The 25,971-nt window shown below is 36.6% G+C and overlaps 2 protein-coding genes across 4 annotated transcripts; both read left to right on the forward strand.

Annotated features, from left to right (window-relative positions):
- Positions 1-59: 59 nt before the first annotated feature.
- LOC125275393 (homeobox protein Hox-A4a) lies at positions 60-24,103 on the forward strand. Of its 3 annotated transcripts, XM_048202268.1 has the most exons (4): positions 60-4,288; positions 4,413-4,478; positions 16,996-17,107; positions 23,225-24,103. In XM_048202268.1, exons 1-4 carry the CDS (start codon positions 3,962-3,964, stop codon positions 23,548-23,550), a joined length of 831 nt encoding a protein of 276 aa, XP_048058225.1. In that variant the 5' UTR covers positions 60-3,961; the 3' UTR covers positions 23,551-24,103. The 3 variants fall into 3 exon arrangements, with proteins under 3 accessions (XP_048058225.1, XP_048058226.1, XP_048058227.1); XM_048202269.1 differs by lacking the exons at positions 16,996-17,107; positions 23,225-24,103 and adding an exon at positions 4,779-5,741 and having other exon boundaries at positions 1,645-4,478; XM_048202270.1 differs by lacking the exons at positions 60-4,288; positions 4,413-4,478; positions 16,996-17,107 and adding an exon at positions 21,227-22,743.
- hoxa5a (homeobox A5a) lies at positions 10,972-16,341 on the forward strand. The gene is made up of 2 exons (XM_048202271.1): positions 10,972-14,760; positions 15,261-16,341. The coding sequence occupies exons 1-2, from the start codon at positions 14,214-14,216 to the stop codon at positions 15,509-15,511; spliced, it is 798 nt and encodes a 265-aa protein (XP_048058228.1). The 5' UTR covers positions 10,972-14,213; the 3' UTR covers positions 15,512-16,341.
- Positions 24,104-25,971: the final 1,868 nt, after the last annotated feature.

Consider the following 25,971-nt stretch of genomic DNA (forward strand, 5'->3'; position numbering starts at 1 on the left):
ATCCAGGCAAATATTGAAGATTATCAAAATCTAGATCTCAAATATTGTTACTCTGTGTTTAATTTCGAAACAACTAAATATCTGAAACAACACGCACATTTTATGTTGACCATGAAACAAACGCTCCCCCTTTCTGCTGTCAGCTGTGCTTTACTTATTCTGTATCTCATACAGGAAACCATGGACTGTTCAACAAACTGGCTAACGGAAGACTTCCCGGAAGAAGCGCTGTCCTTAAATTAAACAACAAACCTTGGAGCTGGAGAAGAGGTTCCTCTACACTTTAGAGTATGTACTTGACTCAAGAGCGCCGCCTAGAAATCGGCTGCTGTGTGCACCTGACCGACAGGCAAGTCAAAAATATAGTTCCCCAGAATCGCCATGTAAAATGGAGAAATAACCTACGAAACGAGAATCCTCGAACTCTAGCACGGTTATGAGTTTTCCTCATGACGAGAATTCCAGCAAAAATTTTTATATTGTTTTCTTTATGTTTTTTCTTCGAGATTGTTATCTGATTTTCGAGGATGAAATCAGTGTATTTTGGGGGAAACAATAATCATGTGGTTCATTTACCAACGTATGGAATGTAAACGATTGCTCTTTGTTCTCGCCATATGCCTAGACATAGCCTATGTTTATGTTAGCACCGAGCATTGTGAAAAATATAGGGCCTAATTGAAGATTATATATCATATTTAAAAATTTTTTTATTATTTAATCGTGGTATACATTATTCAAGAATCATGTAGCTAAAAGGTAGGTCTACGTTTAAATATTTCGAAACTGTACCCCAACAGGCGCTTTATTAAAAAAAACAAAAAAACAAAAAAACTCAAAACAAACAAACAAACAAAACAAAACAAAACTATAGGCCTATCATTGGCTGCTACAGCATAGGCTTCTTGTATCTATCTTGAAAATTCCAAGGCCGTTGAATTATGAAATGAATTATGAACGACATAAACCCTCGATGAGACAGGCAAAAAAATATAATTCTGACATAATGAATGTGCTTATGTTTGTGTTACACATACGCCTACAATGTTGCTTTTTTAGTGTGTGTATATTTTGCCTTTGAGTTTACATGACATTTGTTGAGTTTCGCTGTGAGAACATAGTGTTTTCAATATGTAATACGTTCTAGATTTTTAAGTCATAAATTTCGTTTTGCTATGAAGTTTCCCGTTCTCTCTGCTGGAACCTATTTAAACATAGCTGCTACTTCGGCGAATGGCCACAACATGGACACCGTAGTATTATGGCGAGTTTAGTCCGCTTTTGTGACATTTTATTGCTGGCTACTTTATGAGGCTCGTCACTTTTCTGAGTGACTACCCTCAGTAGAGACTGGATGGAGGTAGGAATAAAGACGTTCGGATTTCAGGCGATGGAAAACAGTTAATTTTTGGTATGCGGTTTCAAGTTAACACAGGTAAGGTGCTATTCTGACATTACTAGTCTTGGCTGTTACAGAAAAATGCATGTTGTTTGATAGAACAAGGCAGTACAGATTAAATGAAAGACAATGCCGATGATTTGTTTAGATAACCTACCATTATTTGTTTTTTGTCTGAAGATTTGAACCAGACTGTCGAGTGGTTTAGGTAGTTTCATGTTGTTGGGATTGTATAATTAAACCCTGCAACACGAAACTGTCTTAATTGCCCCAGTTTAATTCGTCAGTAACCTACGATCTTTTTATCTAGCGGATACCGAAAATCCTTTAAATTTTACATTAGATTTTAAGTTTACAGTATTATTTTTTCACTTGTACGAAATGCAGCTGCCTTTTGAACATAATCGCCATGAGTTGTTTGTTTTTTGTCGCTCTGTTGTTGAACCACGCTGATGGCAGACACGGATTTGTTCAACTCAATGTAGACAGTACTTGACAAGGCCTCGGTTACGTCCAATACACCGTAATCGGCCACGTCTGCTGTAAGCAACAGCGACCTCGGTGGCGTTCCACTGAGCTAAATAAATTGCTTTCCTGGCTTCCGCCTAGCGCCGTATAAGTGGCTGAACACAAAAGGCAAAATTGGCTTTATTGGTGGCACTTCAGTACAGTTAAAGGGACTAAAATGCATGAATAGCGCCTATGGTAAAACTCGGTTGTGTAACAAACACCATATCTCAGTTTACGGCATCAAAGGGCCATGCTGCTTCTTTTCTCTTTTTCTCTCTCTTCTTTTTTGACAAGTAGTGGCGTTTCCTGCTGTAAAATCCTTCTGAATGCCCTTCTGCTAATCACTGGTGGACCACTAAACAGTGTGAACAATTATTTAATTATTTTTAAAAAGTATATATGTACTTAGGGTTATGTCTGTTGAAAATACACCTGATTAAAAAAAAGGTAGAAAAACAGTAATTGGGCTATTTGTTTTAACTTGAGTGTATTACGCATTTTGTTTTTGTTTTTTTGTTTGTTGTTGTTTTGCCGTTAAATAGGCTGTTAAAAGTGTATTTTTGTTTTTTAAGGCTACCATTATTTAGGCTACATCTAAACGATACATAAATGTAATCCATTTATGGCCAATGATTGCCGAATAAAACGTACAACAACAACATTTATTATTATAATTATATCATTTATAATTGTTTAAATATCATATAAAATTATATATTGTTTTTTAAAAATAACAATAACATGATAATAATATAACATTGCTACTACTTTACTATATGCTGTTATTTTTATTTATAGTATTAGCATTAATAAAAGCTCTTTCATTTTTTTTTATAAGTGATCCTCACATTTTCTGTACCAAGTCACTTTGAATGTTATAATAACCATTTTGACTTTATAGTCTGTTCGATCGAGTTTATTGTTAATATAGGCTAATAGTTAATATAATGTATATAATGTATTAACTGTCAAATTGTATTTTTCCATATTCATGGCGTTCTTCAGGATTTAATACCTTGTTTGAGACATTTAAGGCTGTTTGGCTAACGTGCATTTTGTTTTGTTTTTTGTTTTTTTTTCCTTTTCTGTTATTAGTTTGTCTGATATGCAATTTACAGATAGCCTACAGAAGATTCTGAATAAACAATAAGTGATATCTTTTGGCCAACTTAAACTTTTATAGTTTTATATTCTCATTCATATGGAACATTTTGGAATAATGTACTATGCTATGTGAAGATTATATTTGAATGCATAAAAGACACACATTTATTTAGATAGTATAGTACGCTCAAAAAATTAAAACTTTTTAAGATTTACGCAATTTAATTAATATCAAAATTGAATTGAATAATCCTTATGCAATTTAATTAAATAACTGATTAAGGATTTTTCAATTATTCTATTAAATTGCGTAAGGATTGTTCATTTCAGATTGATGGAATGTTACTATTTAAATTGCGTAAATCTTAAAAAAAAGAGTCAGTTTTACAGCTTGCTGCTAACCACCAAGTGAAAATATAAATGAACAGAGTTAGCTAATTCAGGTCGTCATGTACATAACAATACATCAAAACATCAGCACTGTAACCATTTTATTTTAACAACCGTGTAACTAATCCCTCTACATTTCTTTGGACAGCAGTGTCAGTTTGATTACATTTCTGGCAATGCCTCCTGCCCATGACTTTTGTCAGCAGAAAGAAGTGTTTAAATTTTGTAGATATTTATTTTTTATCATAGCTTATTCGATTGATGTTTTTACAGAAAAAGTAGAGCTTAATTAGAACAAATGCAATCTTTTTTACTTTTTTTTTTTTAAACAGAAATTCCATTGATTTTTTTGATTTTTTATTGTGCTGTCCCAATGGTCACGTGTGTACCTCACCCAATCAAATGGCAGTTTGCTCTCAACTTATTAGCTGACTGGGGCTTTGTGAGGGGGAAGTTGCCTCTCCATTTTCACAGATTGTTATTTTGTGAGCGTGTTACTGTATGTGTGTGTGTTAATGTTTTTATGTGTGTGTGTATGCATGAGAGTGCGTCCCTGCCATGTCGACATCTGGAACTCTGACAGGATACTATATTGACTCTCTTGTTATGCCGGACAACGAGGAGAATCGCTTCTCCTCAGGTTCAGGGCTCATTCAGCACAGGCCCTCCGTTCTACCCACAGATCATACAGAGCTCGGTCCCTGCACATCCCCGGCAAAGCAACCCGTTTATGGTGGCTCAGGTTGGGGCCACATCCCAACGCATTTCTCCAGTGGTGTACCGTCAGTGTATCAGCCGCATACACAGCCTCCAGTAGCTGGGGATTACGTACAGTCTTGGCTTTTGGACTCTGCGTTTGGGCTGCCCTTCACTGAGCTACCGACGGTACATCATCACTATCATACCAAACCCGATACAAATAAAACGAATGATGACGGCACAGAGGCCAGTTCAAATGCCGTACTCCCTCCTGGAGACTTCATTAATGGAGCATGTTCTACCGACACAGAGAAAGTATCTGGCCGGGCTGCTGAGAAGGGAGGCGATATCGAGGAGAAACCGGGCGCTCATCCAGGTAAGGCTGACCAGATGGTGCGATATATGAGTACTATTGATGTTAAACTTATATTAAGCACTATTGAAAATTGGCCATTTTTATGTATTTAACATGATTCTCGTGTAGTTAACTGCTGTAAATTATTTTACAGCGAAATATTTTACTTTGTTTGTTGTGATTGTTACGACGCTCTGAGAGGCTATGTTTGGATAACTGTGATTTATGCCATCGTCTGGATTTTAGATAGGGAGTATTGTGTGAAAACTATTCACTACTCGCTTATGATTTCGAAACCCTCCTTCCCATACCTTTCCCCAGACAACCCTGTATCCAACTGGCTTCACGCGAGCTCAACGCGTAAAAAACGCTGCCCCTATACTAAGCACCAGATCCTCGAGCTGGAGAAAGAATTTTTATTTAACACTTACCTCACGCGCGACCGGCGGTACGAGGTCGCCCGTCTACTGAACCTCACGGAGAGACAGGTCAAAATTTGGTTTCAAAACCGCAGGATGAAGATGAAAAAATTAAACAAGGATGGAACAAAGGACGACCAAGAATGAAGAGATGATACATCCTTTCACTGAAATGATTTTCGTGGGATTTTACATTAGGTCTGTCATTCTTTTCAAGCAAAACATATTAAAGCATGCAGGGATCCGATTGTTTTAATGAATTATGGGCTATTTGTCATATGTGGTTACATCTTAATGAATACGGCACAAATCCATTTTTCAGACTCGCTGATGCAGCCTTAAAAAATCTGTACTTAATTTAGACCAAATTTATTGGGAATGAATGAACGTAGCTATATGTGCTATTCCTCTTCGATTGTAGGATAATGTATCATTGTGTATTTCAGACTGCTAATTAACATTTTTCTTATGTTCTGTAACTTTTCCTAAATTTTGACTAGAAAGATTGGGCCTAGTTTTATGTAAAGGTAATAAACTTAAGATCATGTGCCCGTAGTTTTTTTTTTTTTTTTTAAATATGACATTACCACTACCTAGTCTCTTCACTACCTATTTGTTTTGAAACGACCAAAATTTTCACGCCATATCAGCCGCTGTGATATTGGGTGAAGTCTGCGAACTTCAGGGAACAAGTAAAATTATACTGAGCTGTAGATATAAAAGCACTGTAGGCAACTTTACAAATACCTCGTGGTCTGTTGACCGTCATAATTTGTATTAGTTTTTATGTTTTGTTTACTTTAATTTCTCAGATGTAATTTGTGATCTTATTTATTGAATAATAAAAGCAATTCATATCTCCAAACAAGTCTTCCTTAGCCTATATTTTGAAGTTCTCGTGACATTTTAAATAACGATTAAGTTGAGAACGATGTAATAAATTGCTTGTACGTGTTAAGTTTTAATTATGTAATTTTTGATATATTTTCTTGTGCTTTTCAGACTTTTTCATAAAATTGTATTTTGCATTAAGGAAATTCGTTACATTGAATTGAAGAAGAAGAAGAATTTTGTTCAAATATTAAAGTCTTCTACAAACGCTAATATATATTTTACTTAAACCAAGAGTATCTCACAGACCTGCCATCTGCACTTGAGGAATGTGTTCTGAGGCGAGCCTATATAGGCAACTGGGCGAGTTTGGAGTCGGGGAGAGGCTCGTAGACCGGTCTGGCAGATGAGGTTGTTAGCTGCATGCTGCCATAAAAGACAATTACTGCTATAACCGTTTATGGTGTGCAAAGCGCTTTGAGGCGAGAGAACGCAACACAACAGAGAGATTATGAGACTCGACAGCTGGGCCCAGGGAACAACGCACCATGTGTGCATGAATATGTGGAATTAAAAGAACAGAGCTGTCGTTTTAACCTCCAATGATGAGGTGTTTGACGATACTGAGTTCGAGGTGTTATTTTAGATTCTGTCTGTTTAAACATTTAAACCTTAAAATGTGCATGTTACATATATTGTATAAGGCCTACTGTAGGCTATAGCCTGGAGGTTTAAGTGGCACAGATATAGCGGATGGACTTTGACTTCAAAGGCCTCCTCATGGAGGCAAGGCAATGAATCGCAGACGCGGCAACAGACATTGGCATTCCGTTTTCAATGGCTTTATGGCCGTCCAGACACAATTAGACCGTTTCCAGAGGCCCGACACCCATTTGGAGAGGTGTTTTTGTTTTCTTCAGTTACCCTCCGTTTCAGGGAGACTGGACTTCGTGCACAAAAAAGCCAGCGGAAATAATCTAGTTTTATTGGCCTCTTATTGCAGTTTGCCCTATACGGCACCCTTTGTGTAGACCCATACACGGTAAAATGGAAGCGTCTTTGCAAAGTCTCCAGAAATATGATTAAAAAACAGGCTACTCACTGATAAAATGAAAATGATTAAAATATTTCATATTCTTGCTATCACTTGCAGAAATTTTGGCCATAACAGAATGTGTAATCGTCCAAGCAAAAACAAACAAACAAAAAAACAAAACAAAAAAAACCCTGCTTTGTTATACAGTCTGACCACTTGATGTCAGTAAAACCTCATAATCGCAAAGTGTTTTTGAGTTGTCCTACACACGTAGCCTATTTCCAATAGCTACAATTTTCCAGTTTCTTTTTTAACGGTTTCATTTTATTTAATTTTTGTTTGATGAATTCACAAACAAAAAGTCTGTTTAATGATCTCTGTTTCATTGTAAGTGTAGAGCAATAATTACAACTTACATTTTAACAGTGAAGCAAAATCATTTGAGTCCTGTCTGGTTTATGAGTCAAGCCTGGTTTATAATATTCTAATATTTTTAATTAGTCAGCATTTAAGTTCTGAAAGAGATTTATTTGTTTTTGCATTTAAGTATTTTTGAAATAGAACATATCTATTATTATTCTGTCGTGACATTCTGTTTTGAAAAATAACCCGCAAAAAATCGGGTGAATTTGGTATAGAAGACATGTTGGATTAAACTAGCCCAGTTTTATTATGTAGAAAATGTATAAATGCATATCGACATAGCAGCCTTCCTCAGATTGTGTCCGTGTATATTGACGCACTGAGGAAGGCTGCATGCCGAAATGCAACAGTTCTAAAATATTTTTTATTTCAAACCAAAACTACAATAAAGGCTTTTTAAAACCTTTTTTATGCTATACTACAAGAAGTGCTAAGGTGTTTAAGACTAATATCCAAACCAAAGAGCACCTTCTGGGTTTATTAGGTCCCTTTCCCTCTGAGACTAGCATTGCTCTTAAATAGTCTACTATGCATACGCAAAATTACACTTAACTGGTAATTGAAATATTTATTTTGTAATAAGTTTTCTTTGTCTTAACAAATGCATTAAATTCTAACAATAATCATAACATCGAAATTTTAGGAAGGGAAAGGAGCACATAAAAGCAGTGGCATCTGAAGAAAAAACAAATAGTATTAGTAGTGCAGACTGGAAAAGATCAGAACATGAAATCCTATGCCAATATTCACGTTTTTGCAAAGTGACGTCGAAGAAAAATATACAGGGTTACTTTGTGTGCTCTAATGTGGAAAAAAACCTAACGTGCTCGACCCGGCGTTTTTAGAGTGTAGATAACCTGGTTTACATTCAAACATCATTAAGATTTTTAGCACTTTAAAAATGCTCTGATTAACTTGTACTTCATATAAGAGCTTAGTATGCTGTTATTTGGAACACCCCGTGTTTTATTCGAAAACGGGTTTCTTTTAGCAGAGTTAGCTACATCATAAAAGGTCCTTACAGCATATTATTTTTACGTGTATTCAGAGCTCGTCTTTTAGACTAAAATGTTCGCATTTTATGCAAACATCCTGTACTCTTTACTTTTCTTCCTTTCTATTTCACAACAATGAAATGTAGCCTATATAACAAAATACAAACAGAATGCAAAAAAATGAATTTTAATAAAAAAAAAAAAAAAGATTTTGATCCTGTGAAATAATTGTACTTCTAATCGGTTATACTTTAAACGCTGCCGTTCAGAGACAAAAAATAAGAATAAAAGAATAAAAAAGAAATAGAATATTAACGAATAACGAATATTAAAATGTACAAAGATGTTTTTCCAAATCAATGCATTTTTAAATGCACTTCGAAGACAGTTTTCTAAATCAGTCAAAAACAAACTAAAATCTTCTAAGTCTGCTTAGTATTTTTATATTTTGAAATACTAATTTTCATAAGAATTGTGATCATTTTCAGCGGTCCATAGAATTATTTTTGAGATTTACTATTCTTGCAAGCTGATGAAAATGCAAAAGCAATACTTATTGGCTGTCTAATGCTTGCGGAGTAATCATGTGACTTCATGGGCCCAATGCCATTGAAGTGGTATTTAATATGAACTCTGGCTATAATGGGATTGTATATCACCCTGGCTCGTAAAAACGACAGCAAGGATCTCTGCTCAACAACTCTGCAAGATGAAAAAGTATATGAATTAGAATTAAATTGGAAAGTCACAGGCACATGTAGCGCGCTCTCACTCTTCTTCAGCACTGGCCAGAAATGTTGCTTTTATGTAAAACAAACTGTCGTCTTCAGGAGGCAATGACTGTTTATTAAATGTTACTTAGCCTACACATGACATGGTCAAGCTCATCGGGGATTTAGAAGGACTTGGACATCTCTCGTCCCAAATTCATATAACATGCACGGGCAGGACCTGTCGGATGTGTATCTTCAAATGAGAACGCAAGGTATGACTTTTTGTTTGAGACAGCTTGTATAGTCGTGTGTATCTTTTATTATTGTGTCAGAGGCTACAGAGTCGTGTCCTGTAACTGCATCCATTAAGCCGCCGATGCAGCTGTTCATTCATGTGTGAAGTCGTAAAGGTTTTAATGTCTTGCATGGCTCTGTGGTAATAAATTAATTACTCAGTCCGTCTTAATTTAGAGGATCCCCTATGCGTATCTAGTTGCATAATTGATTTCTCTCTTTGTGTCTGCTTTTAAGATTCATAGCATAGGCTATATTCTGTAAAAAACAAAAAACAAAAACAAAAAACATGGATTCTATTTTCGATGTTATTGTGGCTTATAGGCTGCACTGCAAAAGAGAGCTACATTATAATCTCTAATACATTATAAACTACTGACCAGGATCTACTACTCACAGCTCACAGGCATATAAACCTTTAAACTGTATGCCTACCGTAATTAATCTATTGATACAAAACCAAGGATAATTTTAATTAGCCAGGAGCGATGATAACGCGCTATAGGCTACGCAAGAATAAAATGTAGTGTAGGGCCGATGGCTCTCTTTGGCGTAATCGTGCAGTTTAAAAAGAATTGCATAAACCTATCTTTATATTTCGATCATTTTTTTGTCATGTATTGACAAGGTGACAACATGACGTTAACTGTCGGTCTGCGGTATAAGTCTTAGACTCAGAAAGGGACATCAAATGTGAAAACTCGTATGCAGCTATATTTGCGCATATCCTATTAGATGCTATGGTTTAAACATGTTCAGGTAGTTAGTCACATAGGCGTGAGTCAAATGGCCACAACGCGCCTTTATTGTTATTGACATCAATATGAAATTTCTAAAATCTGGCAACATAAAGGCTAAACTTAACACTTACAATGATAATGTAGACACAAAATACACTGATCGTATATTGAGACAGATTTTCCACTAAATAATACAAAATCTTCTCACATTTTCTCTTGTAACCCTATACACTAGGCCTATATTGAATTAGACTGTATGCCTGAATTAAAGTAAAACATACTGTGTAATTATTGTGGACCTATCTGTTTTCTCTGATTAAAAACAACAACATCTGAATAGATTAGTTGTCCTCCACAATATTTGGATAATTAAAAATCCTTATGTTTCCGTTATATGATTTCAATGATTTTTTTTACTATTTTATTTTAATAAATCTGTCTATAGGGTTAAATTAATAGCGTTATTATAATTTCAGCAATTTATGAAAAAAGTTGTTGTAATTGTTTATAATATTTCACTGTAATGCGGATAAGTATATAGAGTTACTTTTCCTGTGAGCTCCTCCTCTCTGTAAAATGGCGCCTGGCTGAAAACTGCTTTACCAGCCCCCACCTCTGTCCTCTTCCCTAGGGAAGCTATAAATCTGTTGTTGTTTATGAAAATTTACTACTTTGCCGTACAACTTTATGAGCTGCCGCTAGCTCCTATTGGCTACCAGTTGGTCACGTGTCTTAAGGCCACATGAACGTTAACTTTTATGTGTATGCATCCCTACCCAAAATAGAGCAGCATTCTTCTTCTGACCTTGCTTTGTCTAGGATTCTTTTACCTCCGCTTTTCCACATAATTTCGTAGTTGTTAATTTCTTGTCTTTCAATTTTGAGGTAATATTCTACATTCGCTGCCATCGAAGTGGGCATTGACTGACAGAAAAGAGAAAACTGCTCATCCTGTTTGGCACACTGTGACATGATAGAGAAGCTTTCTGAAGATCTGAAAAGTATTTTTCATCAGCTTTTGTTTCTTGCCTTCGTGGATCAACAGACACACTGAACGGTAAGGACTTGGGTTGTTTTTTTACTATCGAACTGACTATTTTTGTACTATCGAATATTGCACACGTTTTGAGGAAAATACAACATTTACAATTAGGATTGTTTGTCTGGATGATTCTAATGTTGTTCCTGTTGCTGTCGTTATTGCTGTTTGTTGTCCACAAAGTTATGTCTGCTGCTGTTCCTTGAAAACTGTATATGACCGCAGTATGTAGCCTAAACGTTGCAACAACTGGTTATGTCTTGATTAAAAAAAAAAAACAACTTGATAAAAATATAAAGTTGTTTATTAGTATTTTCCTATTTGGAATAGGGTTGCATAAGCTATTTGTATTTGAATAAGCAGCTATGTGAGAGGGTTATACAATAATGTCGATGTAACGTTTTGTTTCTAGGCAAGAAATGTGGTGTGTGGTCCTTGTTTCAGAAAAGTTTGAGGTTTCGAGTAGCCTAATAATCATTAACATAAAGCCTAATAATAATTGCAATAACGTTTGGTCATGTTCTTAAAAGGAAGTCTAAGTAGAAAAATGCTTCCACGAATAATAAATTATAAATACATTCTTTATTTTAAAGCTTCTTATCTTTAAGGACTTGAAAATCGTCGTACGAGTGCTGAAATGCATAATGAGATACATGCCGTCACCTGCAGGACAACCGCAAAATTACACCTCAACTTAAAACAGGCTATAGCCTTCGGTAGACTATTCAATGTGACTTTAAAATCATTCACATTGTTTTGTTTTATTTTATTTCATTTTGTCTATTTACTTTTATTTCAGCACGTTATAAACACGACTCTTAAAGCAAGCAAAGCGTAGAAATCTTCCCAAACGCTGTGGAGAGCTAATATCTATCATTATCGGGAAAGGGCATCTATGTGGTGTTTAAATTATATATAATCTAAGAATAGAAACGGGTGCAATTCATAAGAGATGTGCATAGTTCTATAAATCTTCAACTGTGAATGAATGACGAGGTAAATAGAGGTACATCTAAACCACCACTAGATGGTGATCTACTTTAATGGCTGCACAAGCAAAGGTTCCAAAACAGTTTTTGCTGTGATGCCATAGAAGAACTTTTTTTTTTTTTTTTTTTTTTTTTGTTCCCCAAGGAACCTTTCAGTGAACAGTTCTTAATAGAAACATTTTTTTCTTGTGTGAAGAACATTTTAATAATTTAAAGAACCTTTTCCTACTATAAAGAACTTTTTGTGAAATGGAAAGGTACCATGGATTTGTGTTCACTTGTTCAAGCTGTTGTAACATATTGAAATGTGAAGTGAAACGGCAAGGAATCTATCTAGATCCTATAGGATACAGCTCAAAAACGTTAATATTCATAGCATTAACAGCATTATCATTATACAGAGAACAATCTTGTGTCAGTTTTTTTTTTTTTTTTTTAGAGTTTTAGGTAGCAACGTTTTCGCGCCACATTTCACAGTTAAACCAGCTGCTTTATCTCTACCACATTTCCATAATTATAGAGGCTAAGCTAAATGAATCCGAAGTTCAACCAAAGACAAAACAATGTCTGGTTTCTAGATAATTAGCTTTTCTGTAAACGAATCACGACCTCAAGATAATTGAAACTGTCTTCGTTCGTTAGCTTATGGCACCGGACAACCAGAACGTATGTAGGTGCTGAACTAGAGCTGAAACTTAGGAGTCCTGAAGATATTCGCTTGTCATCTTATCAAAGTAGGCCTAAACGAGGTTTTATATTATGCATAATGAAGACAGTTTTTAAGTCGAATTTTAACGATAGAATACAATAGCACATATAATTGCGAGGTTTTCATTACTAAATGATTGTTTCTATCCAATGACAATGTTTTAAAAAAGCGTTTTCATTCAAAAATGCTTGACCAGGGGCCAGCTTTGTCACCGCTTAGCTCTTTTCATCATCATAAGCTCCTGCTGTTATTCCTCCGGTACCTCAGCTTGTCAAGGAAACAGGCAGAACACAGGGAGTTGAAATTTAGTCTGTTTTATTTTATTTTATTTTATTTTATATTTTAGTATCTATTCAGAGACATTTTCTCTACAAGAAACTGTAATTTCCAAGTGAATGTGATTCTCAAGTCTAATTATATTAGACTATAGATAGGGCTACATTTTCTCTCTGAAGCCATATTTATTAGTCAGAATATTTGACACATCAGTTAGTCAGTTATTTATTCCCGTAGGGAAAGTATTTGTATCACAATCACACAGAAATCAAAGAAACATAGTTGGCATATAAGCTACAAAGAACAAGTAAATTTAAGTGAATTTAATTTAACCATCAATTAACACTATTAAAAGAAGACAAAAAATGATTTTTAATGACTTCACGCGCACAGTTAAACAGTCTAACTACACACACACACACACACACACACACACACACACACACACACACACACACAATCATATTTAACCTTACCATTTCTATATGATTTTGTTATATAATATACTGTAATAATTAACGATGATCATGCACCATATATTAAAATTAGATAATGAGTGTAGGCCTACATACATAACCGAATAACGTAAACCCTTTATTTGATGAACCACTGTTTATTTTCCTTATATGCCTTATTATTTTAAGTGGGCGCTATAGACCAAAGATTCAGATGGTATTCTTTGGTAGGCAATTATAATTTTATATCCTTGTTGGTTGATTATTTCAAACCTTTAGTTGCATTTGTCTTTGAATCTACTGAATCCATTAGACATTGTGGAGCGTGTTTTGTGTGCAGGTCACGGTGCATTGTTTCAGCAGATACAATTTTTCTACCGCAGAGTCGTTACCCTCTGAATGACCCCATCGCGTGCTCGCCTCCAGTCTGATGGTTTAGGTAGTCCCGCCTTTAACCAGAGGGTGGCGCGCGGCTACAATCTTTGGCCGACCAAACAACAGCTAGTTCGGCGAAACTCTTGTTGCGCGCTCCCGTGTCCAAACAATTCCACCCTGATTTCCTGCTTACGCGTGAGTTTACCGCTGGAGGTCACGGAATAGGATTTACGACTGGTCAACAAAAACACGTGACTCTAAGCCGTACCCCATATTTGGGAGCCTACGTAAGGGAGCATTAAGTCTGTGTCTCACTCATTTCCATAATTCATCATAAATTGTGCAAGGGTGCAATAGAAGCTCAAAACCATCAAGCGATACAAATCAAACACACGGCAGCATAGTTCTCAACACAAAGGTAGTTGTAGTAACTAAAAATAATTATAAGGTAATTGTCAACCAATGAGCTCTTATTTTGTGAACTCATTTTGCGGTCGCTATCCAAATGGCGCGGACTATCCCTTACATAACTATGGAGACCACAGCTCTAGTGGCCAATGCAGAGATTCTTCGGGCATGCATTCGGGCAGGTATGCTTATGGCTACAATGGAATGGATCTCAGCACCGGGCGCTCTACCACCGGACACTTTCTCTCATCTGTTGAGCGAACTCAAAGCTACACAGACAGTCCAACTGCGACGCCTGTCCGGTACAGTCAACCGGTTACCGCGAGCAGCGCTGAGACTTCCTCTGACCCTCTCCCCTGCTCATCCTTAGCCAACTCTCCTGTCAGCGAGCAGTCACACCGCGCCCTGAAAACCTCTCTACCGAGCACCGCTGGCTCTGAGACCAGCAGCGTCGGGACGGTTCTCAATCGCGAGGACGTCTCTAAAGCGTCCAGCATTATGGAGGAAGAAAAGCCGCCGGGAAGTGCGCAGACAGCCTCACAGAATGTATCCGAGGCGCCGCAGATTTATCCATGGATGCGAAAACTTCATATAAGTCATGGTAAACAGAAAACAAAGTTCTGTTTTTTTATGTTTGTGTTCTGAGTGTTGGAGTAACGTGTGAATGACCCCTTGTCAAATTACACAAAATCAGATGAATGCAAATATAGTAGTTTACTTTGGTTTTGGACAGTTATATCGAAATATGTCACCTCCAGCATGAGGTTATGTTGTTTACATGGCTTCATGTCTCGGAAAATAATTTAAAATAGATTATTTTATTAAAATGAAAGAACCTAATTGTATTATTAATTGCCCTGTCGATTATCCATTAAGGAACTGACTGTGCTATTAAATTCATTAGGCTATGTAAAACTGATTTAATTTTAGATCATGTAAAGAAATGAGATGAATTAAATGTTATGCTTTCTGTCCTTAAGAGCGTGTCACGCATGCAAGTTGATGCATGTCCTTTCAACCATGTTTTGTGTGTCGTACATAATATGTATACATTAAATTAGCCTATAAAAAATGAAAATGTCACACTTTTGTGTATAACAGACAGTTTGGCCGGACCGGAGGGGAAAAGGCCCAGGACAGCCTACACACGCTTCCAGACACTTGAGCTTGAGAAGGAGTTCCACTTCAACCGATACCTGACACGTCGCCGACGGATTGAGATTGCACACACGCTCTGTCTCTCAGAGAGACAAATCAAAATATGGTTTCAAAACCGCAGAATGAAATGGAAAAAGGACAACAAATTGAAGAGTATGAATATGGCGGCTGCAGGAAGCGGATACCGTCCCTGAAAATGTGTTTATAATGTAAATGTGCATATATAAACTAAATCTGTTAGTGTTTCAGTTTGTGTGTGTGTGTGTATGTGTGTGTGTGTGTGTGTGTGTATGCGCGGGTGCGCGTCAGTTTCCTTAAAGTGTGCTTTACAAGGGGATGAAGGTTTTTCCCATTTCACAAAAGAACTTTCAACTGGTCGTGAGAGTTTTGCGCCCTGTGTGCGGCCTTTGTCAGAATAAAAATAGTAATAATAATAAAAACAATTCCCCTCCATGTTTTCATGTAATGTTGCTAAAGTGGATAAATCTTTGCATTGTCTTACAAAAGCCACATGAAGGTGTCAATTAATATAACACGTTTTGACGAAAAATGCTTTATGTTTTTAAGGTGCATTGGGTAAGGCAACCTATAAAAGTATTTAACTCTTGCTAAATGAAGCATAACTTAAATACGTTTTTTTTTTTTTTTTTTTTTTTTTTTTTTAAATGTGTTTTGTTTGTAAATATGAATTGATATATTTTATGTATTTATAGTAATTCGATATCAAATATCGATTGTATTTAATTCATTGTAAAGCTGAAGTAGAAGATCTGTTATTTTTCGTGTTGTACTGTCATCTTTGTGTAGGTATTGATAAAATCGTTATGTTCAGACTTGTCCGTATATTTGTCGTGTCCTCATTTTTATAGCCTACTTGAATATGTTTGTGTGTTTTACTCAAATGTTCAACTCGAATTATTTAATTTACTTTCTCGTGAAATTTGAATGATAACTGGAAGTGCAGAAAACAATGTGGCCAACGATAAATGCAATGTTCCTAACAATAAAGTTTTTACCTAAAATATTAGATCTCATTGTTTTTTCAGGTTTGTCCCATAAGGGTGTGTGTGTGTGTGTGTGTGTGTGTGTGTGTGTGTGTAAGAGACAGGCGTATAAAAGTCAAAACTGCTGTGATTATTAATGTGAGGGTGAAAGTTACTGAGATAAAACTGGAAAAATACCACATTGCTCTTTCAAAACTTAAATAAAAGGTTTAGCAAGACATTTTTAAATTCTAGTTTGTTTACAGCAATTTGTTTATTTCTTTAATTTGAATGGTTCAACAGGTATGAGATACACTAATCACTACTTTACTCACCCAATGTGGAAAGGGCACTTATGGTCCCCTTGCCAACTTCTCAACATGAGTGTGCGTCCACGCCCAGTGTCTCGCACTCTTCTCTTCTCTGGAAATCTGAAAAGGGTTTTTAGCGGCAAACTTTACTAGACCCTTTGCCATTCTGGATCCGTGACATTGGCGGGTAAGATAAATAATGAGGTTTGGTCCACGAATTAGATCGTAAAATTCACCCGGAGTGAAACGGCAGATAGGCTCACTGGCCATAAAACAGTCACGTGGTGGCAATTAAAGTCATTTTTATGGTTTTGGGGAGTCGACACTATATCGCATATAAAGTTTAATCGCACTGACGTGGAGCTTCGTTCCCTTTCTCTGCAGACCTTAGAAGTGTTCATTGACTGCTTACCACAACTTCTATTGACACACCAGATTGCTATGGACTGGAAACACGTCGACCGGATTCACTCGGGTGGACGAGTGTCAGCTCTTGGTAAGTTGGTTTGTTTCGGTTTTTCGCTTTTGTTAAGAGACAAAATTTTCTTTAGGCCCTCAGTGTAACAATGAGCAGAACACAAATGCACTCAGTTTCAACTGTTAATGAGGGCTTGTACTGTGAAGACCTGCTTGTCCGGCAGAGTGGTAGGGGGCATTGCTCTCTGACTGCTTCATTCCTACTGTAACATTTTCTGCCCTTTGCATCTATGCATAAAATAATGATTTTTAAGACGTTTTTCTTGTGCAGCCACACCCTTCAGGACTTTTTGTTAGATGTTGATGCACAAATTTATCGCCTGTCAGAACTGCCTAAAAGTTTTGAGAGCGAGGATAAGGAGTTATTCAATCTGCCTGGCTTTCTGTCTGTCTGTTTGTCTTTACCTCCCTCTTTTTATTTTCATAGGCAATGTTTACTTTGTAGGCAAGATCATTTTATACTCTCACAATGGATAATTCCTTATGATTAAAAATGAGTAATTATTATTCAACAACATCTTATACCAACACTGCTGCTCAGCAACACTGTAGTTATCATGATCAACAATGCTGTTTTATTTTTATCTCAACGGCACGTAAAACGCAGTATTGTATAAAAAAATAAAAACGTTAACGCAGATGAGATGAGAAAATGCGCATAAAACATCCACATAGCCTACTTAAAGCGATGTGTGAGAATGAGTGGGAGATAGACAGAATTCGATAGACAATAAAGGAGAGAGAGGGACTGAAGAAAAATGTCTTTGCTCCTGGTTCACCGTAAGGTCAGCGGCGGCAGGAAGATGAATGTGCGCACGCCGTAAACCACCAGCAGAGCTCGCTTTTGGCCAAGTTCAGTGTCACCCGCATTGGCGCCCCTTATCCCTATAAGGATAGAAATGAGAGAAAGAGAAAGAATAATAACTCCCGCATTCACCTTTAATTGCAGGGAATAGAAATGGTTCACAAATCTTGATGCAGCATGGATATCAGAAGGATGAAATTTATGACTTTAGCAGGCCAATCTGTCTGCAAACATAAAGGTTGTTTGATACTGTATTAATAGATTTGGCCTAATATTACTGGTCATGATAAATGGAAGATATAGGCCCAAAAGATGTATGGGGAAAACAATAGCATAGAAGAGAGAGAGAGAGAAGGGGAGAAAGAAAGTTGATGAGCTCGAAGGCTTGTTTGTGTCCATCTGTTTATTTGTGCTTGTTTGTCTGAGAGAGAGAGAGTGAGATTGTAAAGGTAGGGGGAGGGCCGGGGTCAAAAGTTTACTGCAGAACAAGTAGCTGTCATCTGTTCTTGTAGAGCGCAGTGCCACTTTTATAATGGCACAAAAGATGGAATAGCTGTGAATCCCGTGAGTTCTGGTCTAACCTCGCGATGAACTCTGCAAGCTGGGTGACCCTTGGTTAGCATCCCCAAGAGACTACCTCCTCCGCCTATGCCAGAGATTGAGTATTCAGGTTTTATTAAAGGGTTTGATTGGTGAATTTCCTTTGAATAAATCGCACTTGATGACCAAATGTTCTACTGGACATTTGCATTTAGGATTGATAATATTTCAGCGCATTTCTTTGTTCTGAAGCGTTGATTTCTCTTTGTCTGGACTTGAAAACCAAACATGTAAGTTTAATTGAATACAAGAAAAATAGAAAAGAAGAATCATACAAGGAAAATAATATGTCTAGCAACATTTACCGGTAAAACGAGACCGAGACGGTATTGAGTTTGTAATAAAAATGACTTGGAATTGTCTTACAAATAATTTTATTTAGTACTAACCCCGTTGAACGCTTCTCGTTTTGGACATGCGAAGAAGCGTCGACGCCATATGTTTTGTCTATATTTCTGTGAATACAAACAAAATAAAATAAGCCACAAATTTGGAAATCTTTATTGGATCGGTTTAATGTTAATTTTTAAAAGAATTTCTTAAAGAATGCATAGGCCTATATTTTGTGCAAAATCTGACCTTTCCGAAAAAATACTAATTTTGTAATAGCCTGCAGAAAAATGAAACAAAAATGGTATTATAAATCAAAGCTGTATCACACAGATTTATATAGGAGAAAAAGTGTTTAATGAAAGTAATTTCGAATAATTTTGTCCAAGGTTGTTAGACAGTTTAATTTACCTCAGGTTTACAGATGACACTTGCTATAGCCGTATATTCCCTTTAGGAGACCGGAGCTATTTGTTACATGGGGAAGCACTATGGAGGACTATCTCTGTAAATAAGGTTTTGAGTTAAAAGTCCAATTACAGAATTGCTCGCGATTTAAATTATTTTGAATTTTCATTGTATTTTGGTTTCAGGCAACTTAAGTTCAAAACAACAAAACGGAATATTTATGTTGGAATTCTGTACTCAAATCGGAAATTGCAATACCATAGTATTTTGTAAAATCAGTTGTCAGTTGAACGTATTAAAACTTTTTAAACAATTAATCAAAGTATGTTTTAACAGAACATTTAAACTATGTTTTCAGAACAAGGGTATTTTTAAGTGTTTAGAGTGGTGCCATTTTTTACAATCTGTTGGCGAAATGTATGTTAGCCTACCTTTTACATTTTTTCGTGTTTAATTAACTGTTAATTTGTTTAATGTTTAAGCCTCTTTATAGCCAATTTATTGTCAACTTCTCATTCGTAATACACCGTTTCTAAAATTGACGTTCAGTACCCTGAGAGATATATTAATTGGAGTAAAAAAAATGTGACAACTAACCCCGGTCTCTCTTATTTTTATTTAATCCATATAAAGAACTATTGCAGTTGTAACATTTAAATATGCATAATCAGAGTTTTCTTGCTTCTGATCTTCTAATAAATTGTTTGTTTTACTTGCTTTAAATATGTAAATACTGCAGCGTGTTTGATTTTAGGCCTCCAGTTTTGTACACAAAGGAGAGAAGTATATAATGAATAACAGACGACACGATATCATTTTATGTGGCCCTCGGAAAACTAAAGACTTGGCTTTTTTGCTCCTTTTTTAAGCCTTACAGTTAAAAGACTTTAGACGTTAGCAATATTAATTTATCAAGTTAAAGCAAATAATACAACAACATTACAATAACTTTTATAATAATAATTATGATTATTAAATATGTGGTTATAGTGAAGTTGAAAATAAAGTTTTATATATATTTGCATTTACCCCGGCCTTGGACTTCATTTATCCCCAAAGGGTGCATATATATATATATATATATATATATATATATATATATATATATATATATATATATATATATGCCGATCTCCAGAAGGACCCTGTGCCCCATGGGGATAAATGAAGTCCAAGGCCGGGGTAAATGCAAGGTCACTGCGTCTAACAAATATGAAAATGTCACCTTTTCAGAGGGCACGCCTTGTTGTTTAACAAAGACTGTCAATGAACAAGATTAATAAGGGGCGAAATGGACACTGAGTCATTGAGAGGTCAAACCGAAGTTATCTCTGTGTAGCTATTACAGAAAAGTAGCCAGAGTGGTTCTGAAGCTGTGAAACCTCACGTGACTCACATAGTTTAAATACTAACCTAAAGCTAGTTTGGATAGCCTACTTAAGCAGGAGTTTTCAGTTCAGAGTGGCTGTTGAATCACTACATGGAACTATTAAGGATAAAGAAACATTACTTGGGAGCTACCTGTCGCAAAAGGGATGTGTCATTATTTTCGTTTATCTGTGCAGCGAACCTGTCTTATCATGGCTTCAAGGTCAGGGATATTATTTTGCTCACGAATTTATACAAGGTAGGCCTTCTCATATTTTAGTGTTCAAATAAACATTGCAATTCAACAAGTCCAATAGGAATATGGTATTGTTATGTAATAAAGTCTGTCTTTGTAGTGCATTTCACAGGAAAGCGGAAACAGACAAAAAAAGTAACTTTTTTTAATATTGAGATGCGTTTAGAGATAGAGATATATTTCAGACCATATAAACATGACATTGCAGCCATTGTTATAACGGTTTTGAATTATTTTTATTACCACTGAAGCAATATTCATACAAATATAACTCCATCAAGACTGCTGAGTATCGCAGTAAATTAAAAGCCAACTGCAATAAATGCAATTGATACAATTGATAAGTAATGGCTGCATAATACAAAGTCAGTGTGGGTTTGTTGTCATTTGTGTTTGGAGTAGAATACGAAATACAATGCATCATTGTGCGGAACACTAAAGTTATTTACAAGATGTCCAGTTCAGTTTAACTGGACAGTATAAAATATAAAATATGACCAACATATTTAATTTTGGGACATCTGTGAAGGAATGTTTTTTTATTTATTTAGATTGTATATTATTATGGATTCTTTACATATTTATGTAGACTATTTTTGCTTTTAATGAAGACGTGTAAGACTTAATTCGGTAATAACAGTCATTTCAAAATCAAAATCAAAAATGTGTGCATCTAAAAGGCTCGTGTAGCTTTGATTTCTTTTTTCTTTACTGCACACGTTTGGGGTTGCTTTAACATTGAGCAAATCGTCTAACTGATGAAATTTCGTTATAATTTGAGATGCCAATGGTAGAACCCCCAAAACTAAGAAATTTTACTGTGTCTGTAAAAACTGTTACAAAAGACATGTGGAGTTATTGGTTGATGATGTTGCTGGCTTGAAAATAGTCTTTGTCCTATTCATTAACAGGTGCATAGTCACTGTGAGTATTGTTGCTTTGTGAAAGTGGTCGTGGGCCTTCTTGATGGTTCTTTTGAGGAACCTTTAGAAATTGGAACGTCCCTGGAGGGTACAAAACTGTAGGTCGTGGTACACAACAAACGAGATTTCTTTTTGTACATTTATCATCAGAAAGGGCATTAACACTGGAAGGGGATGCTTTCGTGATAAATCACGTCCTCTGTTGCACTCAATTGTATATGACTGTATATCATGCATTTTAACAGTTCGTATATATTCAGCCAGCTGTTTTGTTCTCTATACGGTGTATATGGCAACTATATCGAATTAATTTCTGATGTTTTAATTCAATAACAAAAAGAGACGCATATACCGCTCGAACACATTTTTGCTGTGCTGATGCCTGGCCTGCTATTGGTGCTTGTTTACACGATGCCCACAGGAGGCGCTCATTGGTCGCATTTCTCACGTGACCGACCAACTTTGTACATTTGACAGAGGAGTAGGTGGGTTTTGGAGAGATCAGAAAAACGACAGCACGATAAAAATTAGAATTGTTGCACTTTTCAAATTAATGATCATGAGTTCCTACTTGATCAATTCAAATTACATCGAACCTTCTTTCCCACCCTGCGAGGAATATCAGCAGAACGGATACATGCCCGTGTCCTCTGATTATTATGAGCGGCCGAAAGACGCGGGCTTCCCCCATCACGAGGAGACATCATACCCGCGATCAAACTACCAAGAGCCGAGCTATGATTACGGTAATGTGTCAACCAACGGCCTCAACGATTTCACCGACCGTCATCACGCGCAACCTCAATCCCTTCCGCAGAATCATGGACCCCGCCTCACCACAGAGAGCTGTGCTGGTTCAACTGCGAACAAGGATTGTAGCCTCGTGTCAGAGGCTCTCCCAGGCGCACAGAAGGGTAAAGAGCCGGTCGTGTATCCCTGGATGAAAAAAGTCCATGTTAATACCGGTAAGTAATGTGCACGGGCAATAAAAGCTGTAGGAGCCCTGTGGAGGGCATTTGTCGGAAGGCATGTAGGGAACATACCCAGTTGTAATTGCTCATTTAGAGGATTTACTGCCATCGAGATCCCGGTGATTAGGAGTTCTTGCAAATTTGATTTCCCTCGATGTTCCGCCCGGGCCATTTGCCTTTTGTTTCTTATGATCCAAAAGAAAGTTTATCGTTGACCATATTCACACCAAACAGGCCTTTTAATTGAGCTATTTTCCCATAGGCTTTCACTCATGTTGCAATGCTACCAAATTAGTTACATCAAGACTGCGTGTGAATGGAATGCTGTCGTCGGAGAACGACGCGTATCCATTGTTTCATACTCTACTCGTTTAGTGCTCTTCAAAAAATTCAGTAAGTGTACTAATTATCCGGCATCTCACTTATACCTGAGAATGTCAATAACACCTGCTTGGTTGTGTGTTTATGTGTTTAGTGACCGCCAGCTACTCTGGAGGAGTGCCCAAGAGGTCTCGCACCGCCTACACGCGCCAGCAGGCTCTTGAGCTTGAGAAAGAGTTCCACTTTAACCGATACCTGACTCGACGTCGACGAGTGGAGATAGCGCACACAATGTGCCTATCTGAGCGTCAAGTGAAAATCTGGTTTCAGAACCGCCGCATGAAGTGGAAGAAAGATCACAAGCTGCCCAATACAAAGATCCGTTCCTCGAGCTCTGCGCCCTCCAACCATCACGTGAAAACGGATGCCACTCAGCAGCAGCAAACGCTGCTTCCCACGCCGTGTTCCTCGAACCTATAGTGCTAGAAGCAAATCGACACAGACGGAACTGAACAAGAAAGAAGAACACATTGCAGTATTAGGATCGGAATTTCACAGGGTCACTTTTTATTCAGTGTCCGACGAGGCAACCTAACTTCGCCTTCCCAACCTCTTCCTCCACTCTAATTTGAGCTGGAAATCACATCCTTCCTGTAAAAATAGTTTTTTTCTCCCTTAAAGGAACAATAGTAGAATGTACTTTAACTTGGACAATGGACCGTTACGTTTTCTGTCTTTAACCGAGGCATACCGAGTCTTGTTTGTGAAGATCAACGCTATAGTGATGCGTGTACCAAACTGACATTTTAACATGAAGGCACAAGTATAGGAACAATCTTCCTGGAGTAGTTATCTTATTTGTCTTAGTTCCATATGTTAGTGTATTGTTAACTGTATTTACGTCATCGAAGCTGTGAATATTCGTGTATTTGGTTATTTGTATATTGGTGAATGATGTCAAGTTGTTTTAGTAAGCCTGTATGCAATTGTAGGCTACCCGTGGAAATAATAAATATGACTTTATTGTGCATTATCCCTTTAGGTTAATCCATAGAAAGGACTAATGAGGTCTTTGTTATTTAGCTGTTTCCTGAAGCGTGATACCGTTTTATTCCAAGTATATTGATAATCCATAACAAAAAAAAAAAAACTTTAGATAAAACTGAAAGCAAATTTTCGTATTGGACTAAAAGCTTGCCTCCGAAATTTGTATCACGTAAATTGCGAGACCAATGCTGTTTAGACCAACGGTTTAGGTTGGCTTATTTGATTTTCAAGACATTATAACATTATATGAAAAAGGTGCACTTTACAAATCTAATTACTTCACCAACAAACATATGACGTACATAGTTTTTATTTATTCCAGTAGGCTAAAGTTTTTTTGTTGTTGTTGTTGTTTTTAATATTAAAATGCCATACGCATAATGCCATACGTTATATGCTATATTAGTGTTCCTTTAAGCTAACTTGTAATACGATAAAACGTTACAAAATACTGGGTAGATGAGCTTGCATTGCTGTTAGTTGAATTATATGAATTAATGCAGTAGTTTGCAGTAGTTCTTTCTAAGTATTCAAACTATTAGCCTATTGTGACCAAATCCCATGAATTTGTTGTTTTAATACTATGAAATCAGACTAATTCGTGATTGCGCTTAATATAGCCTATCACTGATAATTTCAATACAAACAGACCTTGCGTAATCAGTTTTTTTACTTGTCAGGACAATCTACTTTTAGAGTTAATTTGATGTCCATTTTAAAATTCGATCCTAACTATAGCCAATTCTGCACTCACTTTCTAAAATCAAAATGTAGGCTATTTAAATAACAAATATCATTAACTCTTTCCCCCATAGAAGTCTATTGAAATAAATTAGAGACGGACAGTAGGCTACTTACCGGTGTAAACTACTGCTGGGGTCAAGCAAAGGACACAGATGAGCTGTCCAATCATCAAACTAAAGCACTGTGTACGACCCCTTAACCTATGACCTCGCCATATTCAGCACCCTCATAGACCATGGCCCTTTTATTTCTCGAACGCATGGGGCAGTAGTGGAACTTGAATATGGCCTATTTGAACATCAAGGGGAGACCAAAACTGTACTCCGTGTTTACTTTGCGCCTTATTTGACATAAAATATGACTTAAATGTTCAAATCTACTAAATTACTCGCACTTGAACAACCCGCTTCAAAGATAATCTAAATGGTTTATTATAACACAAACTGTGAAATAAACTATTTAAACAGATCGAAGAAACTAAAGCAATGGTCTATACTGAAGAATACTAATTTAGGGATCTAATGTGCACTCATAATAGCAATACACCAAGACAACAACAGCAAACTTGGATTTTGAATTTGAACAGCATCTAGCCTGGTTACGATCTATTTGTAGCTTTGGAAATCAGTACGGATGGCCCTGCTTGTAAATATTCATATTTCGAAAGAAAAACCTTAAACTGCAGCCACTATGTGAGTCACAGTCCGTCATCATTGATTCAGATCTTGACAGACAGGAAATTTAAACTTCCATCATGACACTAGTACCTCACCTCTCAATCTACCATGCTTAAAATTTAATTGACTTGCTCACATGACCTTATTAAATAATAGATAGGCTACATCTTGGTTAGAAATAGACACGGGAGGTTCGGTAGGATTTTTCATTTTGCAGTTGACTGTCGACTTAGCGAGACCTCTCAGAACCGACCTGCTGCTCCTCTTCCGGTCAGTCTTCAAAAAGTGGTTTTGGAGTAAGTAATCTAAGCTTTTTGAAATTTTGAAAAATAGTATTTCGAAGTTTATATGAAAACTATGCAGCACATACAGGTTATATACAGATGCTGTTTGTACTGATGTGAACTAAACTGATGTTTTTCATTATCCAACA

Source organism: Megalobrama amblycephala, linkage group LG9 (genome assembly GCF_018812025.1).
Source record: "Megalobrama amblycephala isolate DHTTF-2021 linkage group LG9, ASM1881202v1, whole genome shotgun sequence".
In the NCBI taxonomy this organism is placed as follows: domain Eukaryota; kingdom Metazoa; phylum Chordata; class Actinopteri; order Cypriniformes; family Xenocyprididae; genus Megalobrama; species Megalobrama amblycephala.